At 46.2% G+C, this 16,606-nt stretch overlaps 1 protein-coding gene across 1 annotated transcript in view; it reads left to right on the top strand.

The window, feature by feature from the left end:
• Positions 1-16,606, top strand: part of LOC144130257 (uncharacterized) — a 118,242-nt gene that overhangs the window by 34,542 nt on the left and 67,094 nt on the right. Inside the window, exons 2-4 of the mRNA XM_077664221.1 lie at positions 3,183-3,276; positions 8,512-8,696; positions 14,374-14,483. Coding sequence (XP_077520347.1) covers positions 3,183-3,276; positions 8,512-8,696; positions 14,374-14,483 — 389 coding nt within the window. The remainder of the gene's footprint in view (positions 1-3,182; positions 3,277-8,511; positions 8,697-14,373; positions 14,484-16,606) is intronic.

The raw sequence follows: 16,606 nt of genomic DNA, 5'->3' as shown, positions 1-16,606 counted from the left end.
CTCCCTGCGGGAGCATATACAGGAACACTAGGAGACGCTGCCGACGCGCGCAATCTGTTGGGACAGTAGCGTATATTGCGAGTAGGAGGGGAGTGAATTGGTTTTAGTGGGCGCGACCAGATGGGGTTTTGTACGCGCCAAGCACAGAGGAAAAGTAGCGGAAACGTACTTCGCTACTCGCATGACTGCGACTTCTGTAATTTCCATGCTCATAATAATAATAGACACCTTTATTAGCGCAAGAGCGTTAAGAAGCTCGTGTCGCAGAAAAGCCAGTGTCGTCGGCGTCGGCGTCGGCCTCTTTGGCCAAGAGCGAAAATTGGCGCATCTCGGTGGACACCTGAACCGCGCAGCAAATAATAATAATAATTGGTTTTTAGGGGGACAGGAAATGGCGCAGTATCTGTCTCATATATCGTTGGACACCCGAACCGCGCCGTAAGGGAAGGGACAAAGGAGGGAGTGAAAGAAGAAAGGAAGAGAGAGGTGCCGTAGTGGAGGGCTCCGGAATAATTTCGACCACCTGGGGATCTTTAACGTGCACTGACATCGCACAGCACACGGGCGCCTTAGCGTTTTTCCTCCATAAAAACGCAGCCGCCGCGGTCGGGTTCGAACCCGGGAACTCCGGATCAGTAGTCGAGCGCCCTAACCACTTAGCCATCGCGCCGCAGGGAAACGGATTTTAAAGCGACAGCGTTAAGGATTGATTGATTGATGGATGTATGGATTGATTGATTGATTGATTGATTGACTGATTGATCGATTGATTGACTGGTTGGTTGATTGATTGATTGATTGATTGATTGGTAGATCAATCGATCGATTGAGTGAGTGATCGGTCGATCTATCGATTTTACCTTCCCTTACGGCGCGATCCTGGTGTCGAGCGAGAAATGTGAGACAGGCGTCATTTGCTTTCCCTAAAGGCAATTGTTCATTTCATTTTCCTTCCCTCAAGGCCCGGTTCGGGTTTCCGCCGGGATATGTGAGACAGGCGTCCTTTCCTTAACTTGTCCAATGGGCCACGCATCGCACCGAACGGGCGATGGCGTTCCGTGTACTTTTCGGCAACGCTGCGACACGCTATCGCGTCTTACTCTTAAAGACGAAGCTTAAGCGTCCTCAAATTTCAGAAAACATTTTTACAAGCTTTCGGACAGGTCTGCCCAAGCCATAAAGGCTTGTAGGGCAGTACACGGCAGTCGGTGAATGACAAATATATTGAAAAACAGGCGCGACAAAACAAGATATACCTTAATACCAAAAGTAAACGAACAGAGTTTGCTACCGACATAAGGCTCTTTAAGAAGTGCTTTAACTGTCACAGCGAAGAAACTGAAAGCTTCGAATTAGGCAGAGTAATAAAGTTTTTGGGTATATAATAATTACGAGTGAAGTGGTCACAATGAGTGTAGCAGCGAGGTACCGTAAAATGAGGATGCTGTCGAAAAGGACGAACAGGAATGAAAGGAACCAAGAATTCACTCTCCAAAAAAAAGAGCATGAATAACTACATGAAGGAAGAGGGCTTCAAAAGAGGGTAGCTCTAAAAGAGAAATTAAATTGCCGTCAGGTGAAACGCCCATGTTGTATGCCACGTATCGAAGGATGTTCCTTAGTATAGCATTTAATTCCATTCGCCAAGTCTTTGAGCAGTGAAAATACACAGTGACTCCATATCTGAGGATACCATAAATTAGAGAATGTGCAATAGGCTTGCGACTCTGAAAAGGTTTCAAATATCGTTACGGGAATAAACGCCCAGGGCACGGCACGGCTCTCCGACTTTGTGTGCTTTCCTTTGGGCGGGACCGTCGTCCCGTTGCAATATAGAACAATGTATAGAACACAAGATAAACCACGAAGCTTGTTACATAATACGGTAAGATGACTATTCCAAGACATATCTCTGTCAAAAAGTATACCAAGGTACTTGACACTATATGAAAAATTAATAGCAATGCAACAACAATTAAGACAATGCGAAGAATGTAAAAGCAATGGTTCAACAAAGGAAAGTTTTTATGAGGATTATGGAAACAAATGAGTTTAGTTTTTGGTTGATTAATTTAAAAGGCATTATTTAAGTACCAGTCCATAACATGCACCACATCCGTTCTCAGAGCGTCCATGGCCAGAGGCAGCGAAGAATTTGTTGACAACAATAGCCTGTCATCGGCGTATTGAAAAATGTAACATTTTGCTACAGCATTTGGTAAATAATTTACAAATAAATTGAAAAGCAAAGGCGAAAAAACAGAGCCCTGTGGAACACGTGCCGACCAAAATGATTCTGAACTTCGACGCCGGCTCATTTCAACAACTTGAGCCTGATTAGAAAAATGGTCGTTCAGCAAACCATTAAAAGAACCCCTAAACCCCATGACATCAAGTTTCTCTAGCAGTAGGTCATGTCGAACACAATCAAAAGCATTGCAGGCGTCCAAAAACAGACCACATGCGAATTTGTTATTATCAAAACATGAGTAAATAATACAGTAAAACATTCTAATAACAAAACCGTTTCTTTACTTTCAATAAAACGAAACTGTGCCTCATAGGATATTATTCGTGAGAACAAAACTGTACATAACTCGCAATAGGTGTTTTTCGAGAATCTGCGCCATCGCAGGTAGAATTCAAATAGGCCAATAATTTTCAATAGCCTTAAAAAAGTCACCTTTATGTAATGGTTAAACCATGGCAACTTTTAAATTGGGTGGAATGAAGCACTCAGTACTAAAACTTCAACATTGACAGGAGTGCCGATTGCAATCTCGTAAAATTACGTTGGATGCCACTCATTCTGATATTGTCAATACCTGCGGCTTTCTTCAAATTGAAGCTAAATATTATGCTCTGAAGATCCAGGGGTGTAATAGAGAGGAGAAAAGCTGAAGAAGCTGTGCAATATAAAGAACGTCGAACCTCATAGTGGACAGGCCGAGAACCAGGTGCAGACAACTCCTTTGCGCGTGACTCCACGCCGCCAGCATAAGCGCGTGTAGCAAGCCAAGGCGCCGCAGCACTGGTGACGGCGATAGCGCATAACCTCGTTTCAAGAGCTATCTACCGAAAGTTGAAACCGTCTTTCAAATTCAGACCTTTCGCGTCGTAACGGCTTAATTCTCTATGACAAGTATTCACCACGCTTCTACTGTGCTCCTCTCTCTTTACAGGAGTGGAACAAACAGTTGGCCAAGAAAGCCGAAACCACGGCGCGACACTGCGATCCCAGCCGAGAAGGAAAGGCTGAAGACTTGCAGAAGACGGGTGAGTCTTGGCTGTCGGCTGGTAGCGTTCGCTTAATGAGAAGAATGCACCGTTTTAAAGCGAAAGCTTTACTACTTCAGCCAGCGAGCCATTTAGGTTCGTCGCTCCATATGCCGTATTAGGCAGCCGTATGCCGTATGCTGTATGCGGTGGCCGACGAACGACCTTGAGCCGCAGTTGCCTAGCAACTCGAGAAGCACGACTCGAGAAGCGTCGTAACGAAGATGCGGCTAGAAGTTGTGCCCCATCCCGGAATGACTGTTCAACTGCGGAAGAGACCGGTTTGAGTTCTCGAGAGCGTGAGAATGAGACGCTGCGTAGACGACATGCTGAGGAAGCGAAGCTTTCGCAATTCAACTAGGGTTAACCAGGGCTAAACCACAGCCAATTTTTTTCTGCATTCTGCAAAGGAACAGCGACGTGGAACCGGACCGCGGCGGCCGCGTTTCTATGGAGGCGAAACAAAAAGGCGCCCCTGTGCTGTGCGATGTCAGTGCACGTCAAAGATCCCCTGGTGGTCAAAATTATTCCGTAGCCCTCCACTACAGCACCCCATTCTTCATATCTTCTCTCAGTCCCTCCTTTATCCCTTCCCTTACGGCGCGGTTCAGGTGTCTAACGATATTAGACATATACTGCGCCATTTCTTTTTCCCAAAAAGCAATTAAATAAAATAAAAAACGGTGCGGTTCAGGTGTCAGGCGAGATGTGAGACAGATACTGCGCCGTTTTCTTTACCCAACAACCAATTTTTCAATTTTTAGACGAGTTACTGCACGATCCTCGGTACGCTTTGCTGCACACCCGCTACACGCAGTAACAGAACATGTCCCCCGGCACTGTCCGAAAATCATTAGAGCGAAAGCACTCATACGCTCGCCAACACAGACCTGGAATCTTGTCGCCGCTGGATTCTGAATTTGTCGCCTTTCGATCTTGTGTCTTTGCCTAGCAAATGTGGCGCCACGTTAAGGTAAAAAAGAAATGCTATAAATATCGCGGTGGCTCAGTACTTAGGGCGCTCGGCTTCTGATCAGGAGTTCCCGGGTTCAAACCCGGTCGCGACTTTTTTGCTCCATCATGAAGTAATCACGTGCACAACCTATTGAGTATTGTGTAAAAGTTTGTGTATTTTACCTCTCCCCCTATCCTCTCTTCCTGTCCCCTCGCCTCTTTAATTTGATTTCTCCATTCTGCCTGATATCCTTTATTTCCGCTGCCCCAGCTCAGGCGCTACAGTGTCGATGGCAGACGCCGGGGCTAGAAAAATCTTTTCCTTCCTTTTTATTATTATTGTAATAAAAACCACTCAGTACAACCCGGTCTCGGTGGCATCGTTTTGATGGAGGTGAAACGTAAAGGCGGCCCATGTGCTGTGCGATGTCTATGTACGTTGAAGATTGGCAAGTCGTCCAAATTATTCCGGAGCCCTCCACTACGGCACCCCTGTTTCTTTCTTCGTTCAATTCCACCTTCCTGGCGTCCCTTATGGTGTGGTTCGGGTGCCCCCCGATATCTGAGACAGTTACTGCATCTTTTCGTTTCGTTAAAAACGAATTTTCAGGTTTATGTTTCTTCTTTCACTTCCCCCTTTATCCTTTCTCTTATGGCGCGCTTCGGGTGTCCACCGAGGTATGTGAGAAAGTTTCTGCTTCATTTCCTTTCCTCAAAACCAAAACCAATATTTCATATTCATATATTTCATTTTCATATCCATGACTGGGAGTCGACCCGCCGCGGTGGCAGAGTGGTTAAGGCGCTCGTCGACTACCCGAATGGGAACTCAACCGCGGCGGCCGCGTTTCGATGGAGGCGATACGCAAAAGGCGCTCGTGTGCTGTGCGATTTCACTGCACGTTAAAGATACTCATGTGGTAGCAATTATCCTCGAGACCTCCACTACGGCACATCTTTCTTCCCTCCTCTTTAACTCCCTCCTTTATTCCTTCCCTTACGGCGCTGTTCGGGTGACCACCGAGATATGTGAAACAGTTACTGCGCTATTTCCTTTCCTCAAAGCCAATTTTCAATTTTCTGGGTGTGGGATTCGCGCTTGAGCACATAAGCTTCGCAGGCCGCTGCACGAGAGCACTTGACTATCGCCGCAGCCGAAGAGGCCTCGTGGTAAACTGCAGCCCATTTTCGCACTGTGCTCTGCAGCCTTCGCGCTCCAATACTGCTGTGGGCGTTTTGCAGTCGGGTGCATTCCACACCGTCTTCTTTCCACTATTGCTGCTTCGGGACATCGGACCCGTGATTTGATATTGTAATCGGTTAAACCAAGTTTATACCCTGGCACACACTGTAGGGAAAGCTACACTAGGCTAGTCAGCGGCGCATTTCGGGTGAGCGTCCGTAGTCACTACTGTGCATGCGGCGCACCGAGCCACATGTGTTCCGCCACTGCGCCCCGTCTTTCCACAAAATCCAATTTGCGCCCCGTCTTTCCACAAAATCCAATTTTCAATTTCCTCTTTCTTCCTTCCCTCCTTTATCCCCCCCCCCCCCCCCTTACGGCGCAATTCGCGTGTACACTGATATATGTGAGGCAGTTAACTGTGGCATTTACTTTCCTCAAAAAAATAAAAAAATACTGAGCCGCCGGCGTTCATTGGGCTCATTGACATCGACAACGTTGGATGGATGGATGGATGGATGGATGGATGGATGGATGGATGGATGGATGGATGGATGGATGGATGGATGGATGGATGGATGGATGGATGGATGGATGGATGGATGGATGGATGGATGGATGGATGGTTGGTTGGTTGGTTGGTTGGTTGGTTGGTTGGTTGGTTGGTTGGTTGGTTGGTTGGTTGGTTGGTTGGTTGGTTGGTTGGTTGGATGGATGGATGGATGGATCGATGGATGGGTGGATGGATGGATGGATGGACGGACGGACGGACGGACGGACGGACGGATGGATGGATGGATGGATGGATGGATGGATGGAAACAACTTATATAACACGAAAAAAAATCTTCCATGGTGGTCCCCTGCTGCTCCAGCCAGGAATCCCTGTCCATCGAGGAGGCGGCTGGCGTGTAAGAGGACTGATGCCCAAGAAAAGCTATTTGTTTTGAAAGTAATGTGACAGACGGCGCGCTGTCACAACTGTGATCGTTCCTAATGATTATCAAATCTTCCCAGATTTCTCGCGAATGCTGGTTGAAATATTTCTTTATGATGCGGTTTTTCTCGAGCAGGGTAGGGCATTTGCATTTGGTGCGGTGAATGACTAGGTTAGACACCGTAGTGGCATTTTGAGAATTAGCGTGCTCGCGCAACCTGTCGTTAATACATCTTCCAGTTTGCCCTACATAGGACCAGCCACAGGAAAGCGGAATTTCGTACAGAACGTTTTTCTTACAATGCACAAATATTCTGGTGTTTTTTCTTGCATTCAATCTGTTCAGTCTCTTTCGTATTCACTAGTTTGCACAAAGCACCAAGTTTGTTCGGGGCAGAAAAGTTACACGTACTCCACCTTTAGCACATATCTTCTTGAGCTTGTGGGTGGTGTTGTGGAGTTCGTGTAACTCTCCACTCTTCTGACGCCCAAATAAATGTGTCTGATGTGTGGATGGGAGCACCAATTCGCTGAGGAGGACTTAGTGTGAAATTGTTCGGTGTCATTTCGTACCTTAAAAGACATGGACTATGAACTTGTTCCCGGTGGAACAACAGCAACACAGCGACGCCTCGCACGCCCCGTAGCAGTTTATGCCGTATGCCTGAAACAATGTTATATGCTCCATATGGACGTTACATATTTTACATTTTTGCTCATATTTTGTAGTTGTGATACGCACTTCTAGTGTATAATAAGGCAGTAATTATTCATTGGTATTCACCCAAGCGCAGCCAAATGGCTACAAAGGAAAGCTATACACCTTTCACAGAAACTTTGCAGTTAAAGAAAAATTCGTCCTGGTCCGGAATTGCTGCCCAGGACCACCGCTTCACCGGAGCAGTCACTGTAGCAACGGAGCTAACCGGAACGGCTCCCGGGTTATAACCCGAGACCAGTACGAACTTTTCATTAACTGCGATGTTTCTGAGAAAGTTGTATGGCTTTCTTTTGTAACCGTATGGTAGCGCTTGGGTGGATGCCAGTGAGTAACTAATCACTTGTTACAAATCTACTCCACCTTGGGGAATTCCCCTAAATATTTGGCTGATTTCCACTGTATTAAATTGTGTAATATTTGTATGTTTGCGCGCGCTAATATATGTTAATGTCTGCCTTTCTAGCGTTTATTTTTGCCAACTTTTGATTCTTTTTTGAGCGCATGGTAATTGCTGATTAAGAATGGAGATAATGGTGCACAGCTTGTTAATGTCCGTTTGCTTTTGTTCAAAGTCACCGGCACGCGATTTCCTCAATTAGTTTTATGGCATGAGATTAAGAAAGATTTTTCTAAAATTATTGTGGCCACGCACCACTGATTTTGCATTATTCGAGATTGTAGCAGGGAAGAATGTACCCGTTTTATCTTCAAAGCTCTTTGACATCTTTAAATTGACCATGGTCGAAAGCGGCAGCGATTCTATCTTCCGCCTGTTGCCGATTGCCTATTGCAGCGATTGCCTATTTCCTCAGTAAATATCTCGAAGGTAGCTTTTCAAGAAATGTGCATTCACTAGGCTTGTCTTCGTTCAGCTTCAAGCCTCGAAGAGTTGTCGCGGAGACAATAAAGAGAAAAAAGTGTAGTCTCTGAGAGGCAGTGTCCCAGTCTCGCACGCTGGCGGCCCGGGTTCCATTCGCACCCGTACCCCAAATTTCTTTTCTTATAATTTCAATTACCATACTACTTATGATTGACACTTCGTGCGGACACTTTCGCTAACAGTTTCTGTCTACAACTTCCGTCCTTCCGTCCACGCCACTCAAGCGCCAAGAAGGACTTTCTCCTTAATAAAATGTTTCGCTTGGAAGTGTCTCGCTGTTCTCCGCCTTGCAGGACCGCAGTCAGCCCCACGCGACAGCATTCATTTATGCATTTACATTACTCGATACTACAGTGTTTAAATCCACACTATCTTGCAAGGCATTTTCATTTCCACCTTAACCTGAAAGTTTCATGAGTTGTTTGTCTCTTAAATGAAAAAAAAAACAATATGCTTTTGGAAATGTGATCCTTTTGCTTAGTTTCATAATGCTGACACAGGACTTACATTTTTACCTAGTTAGTGTTATTTACGTTTATGCTTTCATTATGGACTGCGCAGAGGAAGACCCCGAAGGCAGCATCACCCAGAACACGGGATTTGAGGCAGTCAGCGATACGGACAAACCCTCGCCGAAAGGGATCGCGATGCTAGAGAAGTGGTTTAAAGCGAAGGAGAAATTCGACGTTGCAAATTTGGAGAAGTACGTGGACATACCCGATCGAGGTGTTCAGAGGTTCGTGCAGGTATGTAATGAGATTTGTTATCGAGCGAAGCTGCTATGTACATTTACCGTTGGTTTAACAAAAGATATATACATCTGTTTCTGATTTGCTGCTTTCAAAGGTCAAAATAAAAGCATTTATTACTTTTAAAAGCACAAGGCGTACGATGAAGGAATACAAACACCAAAATATGATTGCATGGTCTTTCTCTGTAATTATGCGAAAGCCATAGAATTCACCTGCGCCCGGCAGATTAATCTTTATTGATTTCTTCTGTCATGTCGTTTTGGTTTCACTTTCAGCAGCCGAAGAACGTCTCCGACGCCAAAGTTTGCCTCAAGTCGCGTGAGGCAGAAAAATCCGCAATACATAATCACTCCGTGGTTTTAAACTATTGCAGCAGCTCGCCTCAAGAGTTGAATTGTGAGCCAATGAAGAAGAAGCTATATTTTCGCACTTCTTTTTAATGCTTCGTGTGAAATAAACTTAGGCGCACAGTCACTGCTCAGTTCTAAAACCTGAACCGAAACAATATGTGTAGCGGAGTCTGCAGTTTTTTTTAATGCCTTGCGTGAAGTAAACTTCGCCGCAGAGCCACTGCTCGGTTCTAAAACCAGAACTGAAAGAATGTGTAGCGGAGTCTGCAATTGTGTAACTAACCCTGTGCATCTGGCAACAAGGAACCTACACGTATATATACACAATGGAGGAAGGTTTTTGCTCCCTCCACAATATACATAGTGCCTAGAATAGTCAAAATACTGCTAGCCCTTTTTCCTCTCTTGGAAACCCGAGTGTGATGTTATTCGTACGGCCCGCACGGCCATAGACGATACAGAATGTAAGAAGTGAGTTCATCGCGTACATGTTCAAGCAATCGAAAACCTTCACCTGCCTGACGGACTGCATTTCAACGGCAGCTGGAAGCGCATTCCACAGCGGCTCGAACTTGATCTCCAAGACGCAGAAACGTAGAAGTCACGCGCCAAGAAACAAAAGGCAGCCATCTTGCTTCACGTCACCGGCCTCGAAGCGATAGAAGTTTTTACCACACATGCAAGGAGAGCCACTCAGACAAGAACTCGACCGCATGGAGGCCGCGGGCACCATGCGGAAAAACGACGGAAAGGGCTAGTTCACTAGTAAAAGTATACGGAGGAAAGACGGTCGCATTACAGTATGCGTGGATCTGCGGCACGTGAATGAATCGCTTAAGCACGAACACTTTGAATGGCCGAAAAAGGAAGAAGGCGAGGCGGAGCTCGCTAATACACACTTCTTCCCACGCCTAGACGCCAGTGCTGGTTTTTACCGGATCGCTCTGACTGAAACAATGTCCCGGATCTGCACTTTCAGTACCTCATTCAGTCGCTATCGGTTTCTAGGCTTGCCTTTTGGCATAGCCAGTGCAACAGAAGTCTTCTAAATGGCCACGTCCCTGACTTTTGATGGCGTCCCAGGTACACTTGTGTGCACTGGTGATGTTATGGTGTGGAGTGCCATTAGAAAGGAGCATATCAACGGTTTGAGGAAAGCCTCTGAGAGAGGACTGTCTAAATTCAAACAAATACAGATTTGGCATGTAAGAGCTCTTTTTCCGGGGTGACAAAATAGTAAACAGGGTTCTCAGCCAGATCAGAGCTTGGCATAAAGTATTGTGAGAATGCCTGAACTACAGGATAAACAAGGTGTTCAGCGAGCGCTGGGTGTGTTTACGTACTTTGGAAAAGTACCTTCCCAGGCTGGCGGAACGTAAAGCCATGCTTCGGGAACTGCCGAAAACCAACGCGGAGTTCATTGGAACAGTGGCCTCTATACATTTTATCGGAGGACCTTAATACAGCATTGGCGACGGTATCATTTCTGGACTTTTTCGACCCAAAGCTGGAGACAGAAATATCCACCGACGCATCTTGATTTCGCTTTGGCACCGCCCTCCTTCAGAGTCACGGGCAGGATTGGAGACCTGTTGCCTATGCGTCTCGAGCTTTGACTTAGTGCGAGAGGATATACAGATAGAAAAATAAGCGTTAGGCTTTGTATACGGGTGTGAACGTTTCGACGAGTTTATCTATAGAAAGCACATTTCAGTTGAAAGAGACCATCAGTCACTAATCTTCATATCGATAAATAATATCGGCGGCATGCCTTCACGCCTCCAAAGGTTATTTCTTCGCATCATGAGGTATAGCTACGCTTTTAAGTACGTACACGATAAGCATCTTGTCCTTGCGGATGCTTCTTCTCGAGCACCAGTGAGTTCTCTATCGCCACCTTCATCATACGACGACGACGAAGTTCACGCTGTTTCAGTCCCGTCTGATATGGTCAATGTGGCGACATATCGACTGCCAACTGAAACCGCCAATGACCCAGTCCTCTCCTCGGTGAAGAAGTCGCTGAGCGATAATGAGGCTGTTAAAGGAGGTGCTAAGCCATGCCGGTGGGAACTCAGTGTTGCGAACGGTGTGGTTTTCAATGACTCAAAAGTATAGTTATCCCTCAAAGCCTTAGGACAGAAATGCTAAGTTGCATGGCGGCTATAGAGGAATGAACAAATGCAAGCAGAAAGCATGCTTATTAATGTTTTGGGCTTGGATGACAGCGGACGTTTAACGCATGATTAAAAGGTACCCCACCTGTAAAGAGTATGCCTACCGCCAACCTGCTCAACCATTCATGATGATACCGCTGCCAGAACACCCCTGGTTTCAGGTGGCTGTAGACCTGTTCCAGTACGGTGCCAAATCATATTTCGTATTTGATACATTCTCAACCCCCCAGAAGTGGAATACCTATTCCTGGAGGATACCAGTTCTCTAAGAGTAATTTTAAAACTTTCTTCCATTTTTGCACGCCACGGTAACCCAATTGAAGTGTGCTCTGATAATGGGGCGCAGTTCACGTCTTTCGAGTTCCTAGCCTTTGCAAGAGACTTTGATTTTAACCACGTCACATTTAGCCATAACTTTTCCTCGTTCTAATGTCTCGCAGAAAAGGGCGTTCGAATCGTAAAAGGCATCCTATAGGAGACCAAATCATCCATGGAAACTTATTTTTGGGTCTCTTGAACTACAGAACTTCTCCTACGGTTCAGGAGATCACCCAGTGAGCTGCTCATGGGGCGACGACTGCGCACTTGTCTTCCAGACTTAACTACATGCCATGCGACCAAAGCTAGTGAAAAAGCATGAGCGAGCCCAATCTGGATCACCTGTGACCCCACTACGCCCTGGCAGACCAAATCACAGGTTCAAAACATAGTCGAGCCGCGCTCATACCCTGCCACAGAGGATGGCAGAGAACTGCACGGAAATCGATATCTTCTGCCTTTGCAAAAAAAGTAGCAAGCGGAACAAGTCCTTGCAGCGACTTCCATCATCCCGGAAGACACTTCCACCGCAGCGAGTGAGTCAGCAGTACACTGTCCGCACAATGGAGGCTCCGGATCCCAGTCCATCCATAAATCGACCAGACAGCTATGCATATGTCCTCTCACGCTAGGCAACACCAGTAGGCACACGGCGTTCTTAAAGGACTCGTCGTCTGTGTCATAAGCTGATGTACTTACGATGGTTCATGTTAGGGTTTATATGAGAGTGGCAGGCTTCCCAAAGGAAGGGGAGTGTAGTGGAGTCTGCGATTGTGTAACTAACCATGTGCGACAAGGAACCTATACACACACTGTCAAAATATATCCAGCACTCTTTCCCATCTTGGCAACCCGAGTGTGATGTTGTTATCCCTACGTCCCGCGCGGCCATAGACGATGCAGTATGAGATCAGAAATTCAATGATAAGTTAATTGCCTGGAGCAGGCGAATCCCACGTTGCGATCGTTCTAACCTGGAAGACTAAGAAAACCATGTTAAACGCTTAAAAACGCAAGCCCCGCAAAGGCCGCAACGCAAACTGCGCCAGCTTGCTTTCGTACGTAAAGCGCAGGGCTTGTGCTTGCAATCTGCGCATGGACGAACACCTTACCTTGATAGCGATCTCTGTTCAAGCACACCTGAAAAATAAATAAAGGCATCCCTGTCCTCCAAACAGGCGTACACTTCATACACGCCACATAGGCGGCAGGATATATTACCATTGTTATCCACGATAGCTTCTTTGCGGGAGAACCCAGCTGTTTAGCATGGCTAAGTGCGGAACACCATACAGTTACTGTGGACACTTAACCTTTTCTGGTGCGCTTCACCTTTTTGCGGGTCGCTAAGCCAAGTTGCGTTGTCGGTCCGCGCCCGACTATGGACCGCAAAGGTAAATAGCAGATGTTTTAGCATAGGTAAGCCCGGAATATCGTGCAATAGCACTAGTTGCGATGAGCGCTTAAAGTTCAACTGAAGCGGTTTTAGAATTCAATTATCTTAAAATGGCCGATTGTGTCAAAGATGCAGGTAAAGCCTCCGAAGTGGTTTTGCGCTAGCATTTGAAATGGTAGCATAATCGCCGAATAAAGCGGCGTCGGCGTCCTGTCCTCTCTGAAGAGCACAGCAACGGGCAGAGGCCGCAACAAAGACGTCGTGTACCACGGCGCTACGTTTCCAGCGAAGAAACGGTTCTTCCATGGAACAAAACAGACGCCATAGAAAGTAAAGATCACGATACATTATTTGGCGGCATTTGACGACGCTCAGTAGTAGACAACGGTCACTTGAAATTTCGGCAAGAATGTCGTCACTAACGGAAATTAAAGTTGTTTCAATCAATCAATCCCGCACTTCTCCAGCGCTGTGAGAAGCCTAAACGTCGTCGCGGTTTTAATCGACGATTACGGCACCATTTTAAATGCTGGTGCAAAACATTTTACTTTGCCCGCTGCACCTTGAAACTTCATAGATTCCAGTTCTTTAATAACCTCGCATTCTCAAAATACTATTTCACCAATTCTTTAGGGTCCTTAACGCAAAAGGTATTTGACCTAAAGGCCTTTACCCAGAAGGCGTTTGTCACGAAGTTCTTTACCACAGTACATTTACCCTAAACACTTTTGGCCGAAAGGCATTTCACCTGAAGGCCTTTCCTTCGAAAGTATTTGCTTTGAAAACCTTCATCTAAGTGAATGCCTACAAGGTGTACCCACCTGGCAGGTTGCCCACGGTCCGGTAGGGCTTCAGACACGTGCAGTCTTGGTCAGAAGTCTTCACAGCGTTTAGCTCTAATGAAATTAACATTCCTTGAATGCTCCTTGTAACGAATCATTCCCAACACATTTCAAGCAGGAAGCTTTCCTACCGCAAGAAGGAACTTCTGCTAGCATTTTAAGCTCAGTCGGTCTTTAATAGTGCCGTATTGGCCCTTTGATGCGGCCGAAGCGAAAAGCCTTTAGCCTTAAACTTTTTACCCAGACTCTTCGTACGTAAGCCCGAAACTGGAAAAGGCGCCTAGTTGTGCTACCCGACTAAATTTTCTCAGTAGAAAAGAGGAGCTTCAAAGACATATCCCGCATTGAGAAGAGCAAAGAAAAGCGCGATAAAGGTGCCTTTATTGACTACGCTCGGTATGCATGCATGCGATATGTGAGTACGGGACAGCAAGAGTACATGCATTCATTGCAGCAGTGTAGCAAACGTCCAGCATCGTCTAACGTGCAAGCTTTATGCGCATTTATTCCGCTCTGTTTGTCGGCAACCGCTTCCCCTTGAAGTGTACCTTCGAATGCATTCATTGTGCATGCGCTCCGTCCTTGCAGCTGATCTGGGCAAAGACGATTTACGTGGGATGCGCATACGTGAAGTTCCTGCAGCCCAGCCAACCCAGCGCAGGGTCACAGGAAATTCTCGTGTGCAACTATAGTCCCGGGTGAGTTTCGAATGGTCCTCTTCCCTCGGAAGATGCGCAGTACACTGCCGACTGACGTACTCTGATGTATTGTTATTTACGGCTTTGTTCCGGTTTGTTTAGGGTTTGCTCTTGCTTTTTTTTTTGTGGCCACCACTAAACGTTGTCATGACTCCATTTTTTATTAAGCCTTTTCGCTTTACGATTTTGGTCATCAAAGTTTCACCCCCGCTTCATGGTCTTTATCTCGGCTTCTTCCTACTAGCATCAAGCTTGATCACCTTCTTTCGAGTGTGCTCGTCCTCCTTTCTTATTACGTCACCGGATCATCCCTGCCTTACGTTTTGCATTTCACTTAAAACTTTCGAACATTGCGAACTCCTAACGAACCCTTAGGAATGCGACAGTGTTAGAGGTCACATAACCGTTCCTTGACAACTTCACAAGCTGCATTACTTTACGCACGCATATGTCTCGGAGCCTCTTTTCATTTTTTTGAGAAGCGGTGGTTGGCTCTTCCTCTGCCCCCCTAGCCACGTCACGCACTCTGTCACATGATTTGACGTGCCAACCACGGAGCATTGAAAACTTTCCACACGCGCTGACTGCTGCGCAGCTGGCACTCCACAAACCTCTCGACTCTCCGTGTTTGATGTGATACCTCGCTCTGATTTGTTCACTGCAGTGTGATGTCACGACCTCTATCGACCAATTCTGAATTAGTGTGACAACACGTTCAGGTTTTGCTCCGACAGGGAGCTCTAAACCTGTAGCGTTAATATCCGCGTGTTCGACCATCATCCCTACTATGCAGCCGTACCGGACACACTCCGCTGTTGCCACTCAGCATAACCCCTCTGTACCCTCCCTTCTGCTATGTTCGTCTTTTGCACACTCACATTCTTTATTTTGCTGCCCTGCTAGGTAACTAAAGGAAAGAATTAAGACTCACAACTTAGGCAGCACAACTGTTGTCGTAGGCGTTATAATCAGTGTGATTAAAGGAAGCGAGTGTTAAACAGGTTGCGGAGAACGCTGAATTTTTTGCGGATGATAACGTACTTCAAGTACCTCACAAAGTCTACTTTATCTAGACCAAATAAGTAACAGATCACGATTGTCAGAGCAGAATAAGCAGAATAAAATGCAGGGTAGCACACTAGGATGTCAGTCTGTTATTAACTGCGACTTACGGAAATCCCTGAATAGTTAGGTGCCTATATTTGGGTGTTGCCTGGAGCCAGGGCCAAGCAAGTAAATTAGAATAAGGGGAGCACCATGAGTGAAGGGAAACAGCAATTAAATATTTTATTTGAAGGTCTAACGGTTCAGGAAAAAATGAAGGGTATGATTTTATAGCAACCTTAATCGAAAGAAGAAAGGCAGCGTCAGATACAAGCAACAAAGGCGAGATACGACCATTGCTGAATTCGAGGAGACGAAATGGATACGGGCAAGATATGGACTGCGGAGAATTGGAAACCTACTTACTGCGATTAAACAAACTTAGCGCGTTCCAATGGCAGTGAAGCCGTTTCTACTGCAAACATGAGATTTTATAAGCTGTCGCTGCCAACGGCCGTTTTGGCCTAACTGTAATGATGTAACGGCAGATTTTAAGACCCGGATTGCTGAGGCTGATCTCAAACATTATTCAATACCAAACTGTGCTCGCGGAGTTCTTTTTGCTCATGCCTTCGCGAGCTATATTTGAGCGCCGGAAACGAAACGTTTGAATTTTAAATCGTTTTCTCAGCAGTAAGTGAGTTTGGTTTATTTGGGGGTTTAACGTCCCAAAGTAACTCAGGCTATGCGGGATGCCGTAGTGAAGGGGTCCGGAAATTTCGACCATGCACCTGGGGTTCCTTATCGCACAGCACACTAGCAACTAGAATTTCGCCTTCATTAAAATTCGACCACCGCGGCCGGGATCGAACCCGCATCTTTCGGGTTAGCAGCCGAGCACCATAACCCCTGAACAAACGCGGCGGCTAATAAATGAGTGCTTTGGTGCCGCACAGACATCACTATTGTCGCAAAGAGCTAAACAATCTGTCTTACTTAGTGCAAAATTTGTATGGCGTTCTATTCACTGTCCGTTTCAGAAGAAACGCGCAGTCTTATGCGGCACAGACTCGAAAGAA

Source organism: Amblyomma americanum, chromosome 4 (genome assembly GCF_052857255.1).
Source record: "Amblyomma americanum isolate KBUSLIRL-KWMA chromosome 4, ASM5285725v1, whole genome shotgun sequence".
NCBI classification, from domain to species: domain Eukaryota; kingdom Metazoa; phylum Arthropoda; class Arachnida; order Ixodida; family Ixodidae; genus Amblyomma; species Amblyomma americanum.
The sequence above is the reverse complement of the archived record's forward strand: the minus strand, read 5'-3'. Positions and strand labels throughout refer to the sequence as shown.